Below are 10061 nucleotides of genomic sequence, written 5' to 3' on the forward strand. Positions count from 1 at the left end.
TATCATAATACAAGTATTTTCGATATCAATATAGTTTAGCATATTTACTATTATATTTAGTGTTTGTTTTGTTGTATTTCTATTCTTAACCATTTAATTAAAATTATGTATTTTTCATAGATGCAGATTTGTACCAAATAAAATACTGTACTGTACTGTATTGTACTGTACTGTTCTGTGTACTACACGACACTACACTGCACTACACTACACTACACTACACTACACGACACTACACTACACTACACTGCACTACACTACACTACACTACACTACACTACACTACACTACACTACACTACACTACACACTACACTACACTGCACTGCACTACACTACACTACACTACACTACACTACACTACACTACACTACACTACACTACACTACACTACACTACACTACACTATCATAATTCCAATGTTTCTCATTGTACAAGGTTAATGTCATTTTCCCGCTTGGAAACTTCAACAGGGAATAATTTTTGTAATTAAATTTATGTACGTTGAATTGGTCCTATGTATTTCACTTACTAGTAATTATGTCTGGGCTTACCATGTTACTAGTAAGTATGTCTGGAGTTATCATATTACTAGTAAGTAAGTAAGTAAGTAAGTAAGTATGTCTGTCTGTCTGTCTGTCTGTCTGTCTGTCTGTCTGTCTGTCTGTCTGTCTGTCTGGGATTATCATATGACTGTTTCCGTTCAATGATTTTTGAGTTGATTTTCATGTTTTTGAATAAATTAATGCAATTTACACAGTAGTTTCTTTCAGATGGCTACTCAAAAAAGTGTATACTATAAATTGGAAAACATAAATGCTTGGGAAAAAAATACTCATCTCAACACATTTCATTTGGTAGTCATCGTATTTCCATTTTCATTGTTTTTATACTTTGAAAGAAAAAGAAACATTAAAAAAGAATTGGTGCAAACTTGCAATGCCAGGCTCATCATCAGATAAAGTTCTGGCAAATACGGTGCAACTGGACTAAGAAAGCATATCGGAGTTTATTTATTAATTAATTTATTTATTTATTTATTTATTTATCTATTTGATTAATTAATTAATTAATTAATTAATTAATTATTTTTTTAATTCATGTATTTATTTATTTATTTAGTTTTTATTATTTAGTTTATTTATTTATTTATTTATTTATTTATTTATTTATTTATTTATTCAGGACAATGCATACACAAAATGGAATTTTCGTGCACTAAATATATAAAACATAAATACTATGCATATAAATGGTGCATTTAGCCTAAATATAGATAAAATAGAAAATAAACTGCAAAAACAGAACATACACAACAATAAGTGACTGAACTTCATTTTCGTACAAATATATCTACATTGTTATTATTTGAATTTGCCCTGGCGACAATTTCTAGCACAGCTGTGTACCACAACGGGGTACGATTTACGAAAAAAAGTACAAAAATCATTTAAGCTTGTTTAATTGAAATGTGACACTAACAATCGACAGAAAATGATACATGTAAAAGAATACTGCATGCAATGAAAGCTACGAAATTGTATCTTAAGTTCTTAGCACAATTACAAGATAGATACATGAAACATGTTTTCACTTAAAAGATAGGTCAAAAATATCACCATGTGCATAGATCTCTCCTGGCGACGCGCAAAGTCATCTGGTTATTGAAACTGGCTATCACACTCTTAAAATGCAAATGTACGACCTTGCAATGTTCGCGTGACCTTACATGCAATGGTGGTGAGACCTTTGTCGCAAGACGATTTCAATTTGGAGTTTTACAAGGTAAGCTCCCACAAACTGTAACATTTTTCATTGTGTATTGCCCGTCATCAGTGGCATGATACGTGTTTGTATGGTGTCACTGCTTTATCACCCTGAGTACATGGTGTATGGTGTCTAGTTTGCTCGAAATAGTATCGCATAAACTGTCAATATGGCCGAGATGTCGAGTAAAGCAGATCGTGGTAGTATGGCGATGTTTTTGTTAACTGTTAAGAAACGAGTTAGTAACGGTGGCTGGACCAACAATCTCAGAAATGATCTGACGGCAATAATTACAGCGTTAGTTTTGATTTCCAAGTGGGATTATTTTTTACCTGTGTATGAGCTTTTTTCGTTCATGGGTTGACCTCAACTTTAACGTATTGAGGTCAAACCCGGAACGAAAAAAGCACAGTTATGTAACAGAAGCAAAAATAGCTCAAAAGTAAAGCTAAGGGAGTGTACAGTTTTAACTTCCAGGGGGGGGGGGGGCGGAGGATTTTCAGGGGGGGCCACCAATTTTTCTCAAGAAAAATTAGGGGGGGCTAAACAAAAATTTCACTATTTGTTAGGGGGGGCCACAAAAAAAAACAACCTAAACCTGAATGTCAGGATGGACAAGTGCCAGATATGTATATAAAATAAAATATAGGCAAAACCCAACACTTGACTGTGCACAATGTCCTACAGAAGTAGCATTTAACATGGATTGATGATAAAACAGTGCACAAACCTATTAAATCACAATATTTGTATTCAGTGAAACAAAAATTGACCGGCGACTCTGCCACTTCTCAAGGTAACTTTCCCATGAAATTGTGTAGGACTTGTTTCATCACAATCACTGTCTGAGATATCAGCCGTGCTTGAAGTTTCAGAGTTATCAGTAAAACAATCATCACTGTCTATAACACCTATTATAGCATTTTCACTTTCAGAGTCACTACTGTTTGTATCACTGATCAGATGTCTGTAGTTGTAGTTTGAAGTTCATTTGCAGTCACTTTTCTTGACCTAAATTCAGGTGTTCCAAGTATGTGCGTTGATATTATGTCTACTTTTTCTCCTTTTAATTTTCTATATTTTGGCAATTTATGCTTGTCTAGATATTTATCTAGCTCTTTTACGTTCAGTTTTTCTAGAGTTCCACTTATGAATAACTGCAACCAGTCATAGTCATTATAATTCTTGTTTTCTCTTTTCTTCTGTACCTCTAACCGATGTCTGGATCTAATGTTTTTCATCACCTCCAAATTTCTCAAAAGTTCAATGTAGTTTTTAACACTGTTCACACTGACAATATATTTCTCAGCAAAACGAGAAATAGCAACTTCATCATTTAATTGTTTTGAAACATAGAGCTTTTTTAAGTTAGCACCTGGTTGTGGTAGTCATCAACAGTTCGATTTGTGTTTGGTGTTTCAAACACATCCATATAATGACCTGGGTTGTGCATATCTGGCATAGGATGTGGTATTCTGTTCATAGATGGCGATACCCAATCTGTAGTGGAACAGTAACTGCACTTTGAGCCATTTTGTATACATGAATCCCTAATAAATTCCATATAGAGCTCACCAATATTGTAATGGGTTTCAATAAATTTTCATTCTATCACCATGGTAGGGTTCAAGTATTATATGATAGCTTTTGTGAGTTTGAATTAAACACAAAATTATTCACAGGTGCTGGGTGAGGAATGTATTCATAACAAGCCATGCATTCATAAAAATATTATTCAACCCTTTGAAGTGATACATGTACTGCCCCCCTCAGCGCATCAGTTTACTAAAGTCTCTTGAAATATAGTCCAGAAGTGTTTTATATTTTGCGTAGAGATAATATGAATACTATAATATAGGAAGGGTCTTAATATGTATTTCAATCTTAAATAACATGTTTTCCATTTGCACTGCAATTAAAAATGTTTCTAAAATGTATAATTTATGAAGTGTTTAAATTAATAATAAATGATTGTGTGACCAACCACTGCAAATTAATCCTAAAATTTGAATATGTTCACATGGAAAAAAAGTTTCCTAATGGTGCAATTTTGCACTATTTTTTCCAAACCTGTGATAAATAAGTAATATATATATATATACTTGTTCATTTATTTGCTAATTTATTTATGTCAGTGATGGGCTAAAAATCCAAGAAAAAGTGTAGCCAGACCAGTAGTCTATTGTCACCCCTCAGTTGTAAGTAGACATCCTGTCAGCCAATTTAACTAATAATAGTCTTTATTTGTGATTTTATGAGTGTCCATGATTCAACAACTTTGTGCACTGGTTCAATTCTGAAGTAAGTATAAATATGGAATAAGTTAATACATGTAGCAACTGCTGGCAAATCTATGTGTTGCTGTATCTGTGTTTCATCTGTGCGTATTTTTGTTAGTGGTTTCAGGGGGGGGGGGGCATGAAATAAAAACAAGAAGTCTTAGGGGGGGCCAGATAATTTATACCAGTTTTTGTAGGGGGGGCCACCAATAAAAATCCCTTGCTTCATTAGAAATCCTCCGGCCTCCCCCTGGAAATTAAAAATGTACACTCCCTAACGTTACAATTAGTGCAGCTATCAACACTAATATTCGACTCGTTCTTTGGTAGTCGGAACACTTCAAATTCTTTCAGATATTACATATTACGTATATTTATATCAATATCATGATTAATAATGTGTCATGATTGATCATTGAATATCAATATGAATATGAGAGTTTTATTCAGTCACCATATTGCTGGGAGTATTAAAAAAGAGCCCAACCACAAAAACTGGATTACTTTTAACTTAGCTGAACTATAATTAAGGCTCAGTAATTGTACAATTGTAAAGCGGATTCTTGTTTGAGAATATATGTTGATTCGGAAGGTCGGTGATTGTATTCATTTTAGGAACTGTATGACCTATTATACCCTCCACACAATCATAAGTGTCTGTCACACACTGCCAGCTCTACACTGTGTGTACTGTAAACGTATCTGCCGTATGTATATCGTATATAAAGGTCAGCATTGTATGTCAGAAATCACAGTTGGTTTAATTTCTGTGATTACAAGATTTTTTTTAAGTGTTTTGAATTTATTAACTTTTAGTTTTAAAGGCAAATGTCCTCAACTTTGTATTGTTTTTTCCGAGCAGTCTCGAGCTCAGTCACACTTCAATCACTCACTCCTGTCACTCAGATCTATCATTTCTCACAAAAGAACACAAGTTTGTGTGTGTGTGTGTGTGTGTGTGTGTGTGTGTGTGTGTGTGTGTGTGTGTGTGTGTACATGTCTTTGTTTGTGTTTACTGTTTTAATTTTTCCTCTTTGCTCTCTTTAGAATCAGTGTAATGAGTGTAGCAAAAGCTGTTGTGTGGACGTCACCTCGATGTCGCTCCACCGTCTTTGAGCGTTCTATCCGAACCCTAGAAGGTGTAAAGGTTTTCCATGAATATTACTGCACAGCCGCCTACCAAGGTGAAGACCGAACTCTCCAGCGCTACAGTAAGAATGAGCCAATCCCGAACTCTAAGTTTGAAGATGTACAGAAAACTCTTGAGGGTTCCTTTACCAATTGTAAAGGTGTGTTTGTTAAGGACGTGGCATATGCAATGGTAGGTAAACTAGATACCTTGCCAGAGGGATATCACCATACATTTATTATTCGTGACCCAACCAATGCCATAACGTCGCTCTATCGAGTGATTACTGAAGGAGATTTACCCGACTGGGCTGATGGTTTCCTACCAATAGAGGCGGGCTTTCGTGAAATGTGGGATTTGTACCAACATTTAAAAGAGGTCAAAGGACTACAACCATTGGTTCTTGATGCTGATGACGTGTTGAGCGATCCGGCCTCGATGATGAAGAAATACTGCGATGTTGTTGGTTTTGAGTACACAGACGACATGCTGCACTGGAAACCAGAAAGTGAGAGTGAGAAATGGACATGGGAGGCTGATCACTTCACTTGGGAAAAAGATTGGTACGGTACTATCCTTAGTAGTAGTGGTTTCATCAAGCCGACAGAGGGCGCTGCGAATAAATCCGTGGATGTCTCTTTCTTTCCACAGTACGTTCAAAAAGCCATAGAGGAAGCCCGGCCATACTACGACAAACTGTACGAGCTACGCATGAAGCCATGATTGACGTGGGTTAATAAAAATATTTTATCCAGGGAATTAATTATTTGCCAACTGGAGGGAGAGGATGGTAAAACACGTCGCGGTATGTGCTAACAGCAATGTTTGACCAGTGGCAGTATCCGGATTATTCTTGTCAATATATTTTTAAATTTTAATTGCTGGCTTCATCTTAAGAATTAGGCAGATATCAATCAGTAATATAACCGTGGATCATTGAGAATTAAGTAAACTGGGATGACACAGTTTTAAGTAGAGTTCTCCTCGGGGACAAAATGCCCTGGATTTCGAAAGTTCTTCAAAATTTGTCCAAACTTTGACAGGCAAGATCTTTAGAGCTTGTTCCTTCCTGGTCTCTTTGAATTGATGAAAGACATTTGGGGTTCACCGTCTTGTTTTCCAGGAAATCATCAATCTTTCTATGAACTGTGCGTATTTCATGATATGATTTAAATATCTTGCACTCCCTGGCATACTACCAACTAGGTTTATTTAATATCAATACCCAGTAATTGTTTAGGCTATCTTGTATATTTTCATAGTATTAAGTAAATAAAAATGTAAGATATTTAAGATGATAAATTTGACATTCTCACGCTTCTTTCCATACTTATGTTGCTAATGGACTTAGTGGGTAATTATGTTCTTTTTTTAAAGTTAGGCCATACTTCCAGTTGTTTGCTTTTTTTATGAATAAAACGAACCCCAATGAATAGTCCTAGCAGCCGTGCAAGCCAATAAAATGCATTTAAGAAAATATACAGACGCTAACACAGTTCTCCTTGTAATATAGCTGTTCGAGTGACGGTCGCCCTCATACGGTCCTCATGTGCAAATATATGACAAAAAGAGATCAACTTGTTGACGAACCACTTTTCTTGTCACATGGACATCGTTGTCGCTAGAATGCGACAGAGACATGTCCCACACTTCAACGAAGAGGGCGCCCAGCCCCCCGAGATGTTCCCTCAGCAGTCTGTTCATATCGTAAAGTGTCCAGTCACTACTGTGTATATATGATTCTAAAACTGTATGGTCCCTCGGATGTGAACTTTTTACGACAATAACAATTTCTGGACACCTAGCTTTCAAACGAATGATTGCTTGCCGTAGAAGACGTAATCTTTCAGTGTACGAGTTGATGTTCCAGGTTGGAAAATGGTATGTCAGGCTTAAGACAATTATATAGTTGCATCGTTGCAAGTCGTCTAAAATATCACCTTCAAATTTTTGCCCCCAGAAATCTAAATCATAAGTGCCAACAAGTATGGCGTGAAATTCGAATATAAAACTCGTATGGTATTTTTCATTGGTCCATGACTGACGGATGATATCGAAATCCATTCTCTCTCCTAAGGTTATCGTCAAGGCCTCATGCCATTGTCTCAGTGTTGAATCGCCAATCATATACAGAGTTTTCCCTATTAGACATTGTCGAATTTCTTCAGCCGCCCAGTGGCGCGCTTTGCAAGTTAGTGAAGTCCACACACCAAAACTTTCCCAAAACCCATCTGAAAGCGGCATCGGAAGATCTGGTCCACATTTAGGAAGGTTGGTCTGAATGTTTTCACGACCGATATCTGGTTCTGTAAAAATGGCAAATAACAAGTTGTCACCTGTACATCGTATTCCAGTCAGAAAATTTATTTCTACTCCACACCTTTTTGATACAGCGTATAGTACTGCTTGAAATGAGAAGTCTAACAATTGCCTATTTCAATCTGTTAATTTAAACACTTAGAGAAATTATTTGTCGTTAACTCTCAAAATTGTGGAAAGCGACGTAAATACTGTTCTTATGTACAAAGGCTTCAGCTCAAAGCGATTTTAACAGTTCTCTCCTCGCATAAGTCAAAGTCACAAGTACTCAATAAGATCTCTCAGTTATGTCTATATACCCATACCTAATTCTCGAAAAATATCGCTAGTATAAAATCACCATTTCAAGAGTTAGATCCGCTCTAACTTCAGTTCTGACAGACAAAATTTCTAATACAATATCTACTTTCATATATGGTGAGTACTTACGTCCTATCAAGAGCCCAGGGCAAGATAGTATTATATTATATATATATATATTGGTATAAAGACAGGCGGCTCCCAAATATCTAACTTATTTCTGTGTTACTTGTACCGCTCTACATATAGTGTATTGATCACTGTTTACACGGTTTATCGATTCGTATGACCTTACCTTTAATATCAATCCAAAACGGACTGTCTTTTATCGGTGTCATAAGATAAGGACTACATAGAGAGAGAGAGAGAGAGAGAGAGAGAGAGAGAGAGAGAGAGAGAGAGAGAGAGAGAGAGAGAGAGAGAGAGAGAGAGAGAGAGAGAGAGAGAGAGAGAGAGAGAGAGAGAGAGAGAGAGAGAGAGAGAGAGAGAGAGAGAGAGAGAGAGAGAGAGAGAGAGAGAGAGAGAGAGAATGTTCAGTGTTATTTTTTAAAATGTTATTTAATACAACTATATTACAATGTCTAAATTTCATATATTGTCGTTTCATACACAAAACAGAATTATAGATCGATGGATGCTATATAGGTTTGGGACTGCATTGGCATTTACTAATACAAAAGGCCTAGAATCGACTTTAAATATGTTTAGATAACGGCTATGTGTTCTTCTGTATTTGTCTTGTCTGATATTCTGTCTGTCTATCAGGTTTTTTGTGTTGAGCTATTAGTTATGGTCTGACGTTACTAACATCAGCCATTGAGGGCGCCCTTCGTTGTTGTTTTTTGATAACTGGCTTATTGTGCTCTGTTGAGTGTCCTCTAGTTGATATTATGCTATAATTCCTACCTTTCAAATAAGTACCGTTGTTCATTAGCAAGTTTCTTTGCGACGTTTCCTGCAAGCGTTTCGAATTTCGTGATGATAGTTTTTAATGTATTGCAAGAAAGGGACGGTGGTTTTTCACAGACAAACACTGTATGGCCCAATGTTTTCACATTTCGATATTCACATTTGTCAGTCCACGTGTTATCACTTAAGAGATAGCAAATGCTTTCTTCTTTGACATCATTGGATTCAAAGTGACCGAACCAGTCTACGTTTCGTTCGCTGGTTCTGTAGACGCCATCTATCCACAACACAGCTTCTCGGGGATGTACCAATGTGACAGAAATAAATGTTCTACCTTGCCAACCAGCATAAAAATAGACACTGTATGTGCCATTGCCGTGATCGGTCACCCTCCCAGCCGTAGATCTCCTCGACTGAGAGTCAGTCATTACCGCGAAGAAAAAATCACCACCAACATTTCTTTGTCGTCCGTTCGAATCAAATGTTTCAATCTGTAGATGGACAAAGTCGCCTTGTTTATTTGCCGCAATACTCTGTTGAAGTGTAACCCTGGTAACGAAAAACAACACATGTACATGTCAAACGCCAAGTTTGTGAGGTTTGCTGATTAGTTAAGAAGTGTACGGGGTAACATCATCCCTAAGACCGGGCAAAACACTACAAGATAGTTGACACAGATAAATTGCAATATTAACGTTCTTCCAGCACCCCGGAAGACGATTAATTCAAGTCTCAGCAAAATTTGACACAATTCTTACTAGTCCTGTAATTTGCACTTATTAGGAGGAAAACTTGTAAATTTCAAATCCACCCCACGTGCAAGAGAAGTTAACATTTTTATACATTACTGCACCGTAATGTTCTTCGTGTATATAGCTGGGTACAAACGACCCTCAAACCCCTAACAGAATTATACAGTACCTGGAGTTGTGCGGTGACGTCACTCCATTTGATCCAATCGCTGATGTAAATGGCGGATGAGACAGCGAAACCAATGACGTCATCGTCCTGGGCATTGTCTGAGACCTGTTAGTGTAACTCTCTATTCCTAGACGAGTTGCTGAACTGAATAATGGACCTTGGGAGTATGACACAGCTAGATCATATAATTCCTGTAGTAACAAAAAGAACATTGGAAAAACGCTCTTGGTTTGATAACTACAAAAGTTTACTCTGTCTAGTATCTGTCTGTCTGTCTGTCTGTCTGTCTGTCTGTCTGTCTGTCTGTCTGTTAGAGAGCAGTACGGTAACCCACCCATTTATATCACAGAAAATGGAACTGCTGAGAAAGATATAGGAGAGATGGTTCTGGAGGACACGTGGAGAAGTAAATACCTCACAACCCATGTATGTATGTAT

The 10061-nt window shown here is 36.8% G+C and overlaps 2 protein-coding genes across 2 annotated transcripts; one reads left to right on the forward strand and one right to left on the reverse strand.

Moving 5' to 3' along the window:
• Window positions 1-1719: 1719 nt before the first annotated feature.
• On the forward strand, window positions 1720-6407 carry LOC144438252 (uncharacterized). The gene is made up of 2 exons (XM_078127302.1): window positions 1720-1784; window positions 5093-6407. Exon 2 carries the CDS (start codon window positions 5103-5105, stop codon window positions 5895-5897), a length of 795 nt encoding a protein of 264 aa, XP_077983428.1. The 5' UTR covers window positions 1720-1784; window positions 5093-5102; the 3' UTR covers window positions 5898-6407.
• Window positions 6408-6719: 312 nt separating this feature from the next.
• LOC144437440 (NXPE family member 3-like) lies at window positions 6720-9130 on the reverse strand. Its single transcript, XM_078126381.1, has 3 exons — window positions 8700-9130; window positions 8089-8141; window positions 6720-7480 (listed from the first exon to the last, which is right to left on the reverse strand). Exons 1-3 carry the CDS (start codon window positions 9128-9130, stop codon window positions 6720-6722), a joined length of 1245 nt encoding a protein of 414 aa, XP_077982507.1.
• Between the last annotated feature and the right edge of the window lie 931 nt (window positions 9131-10061).

Source organism: Glandiceps talaboti, chromosome 7 (assembly GCF_964340395.1).
Source record: "Glandiceps talaboti chromosome 7, keGlaTala1.1, whole genome shotgun sequence".
NCBI lineage: Eukaryota > Metazoa > Hemichordata > Enteropneusta > Spengelidae > Glandiceps > Glandiceps talaboti.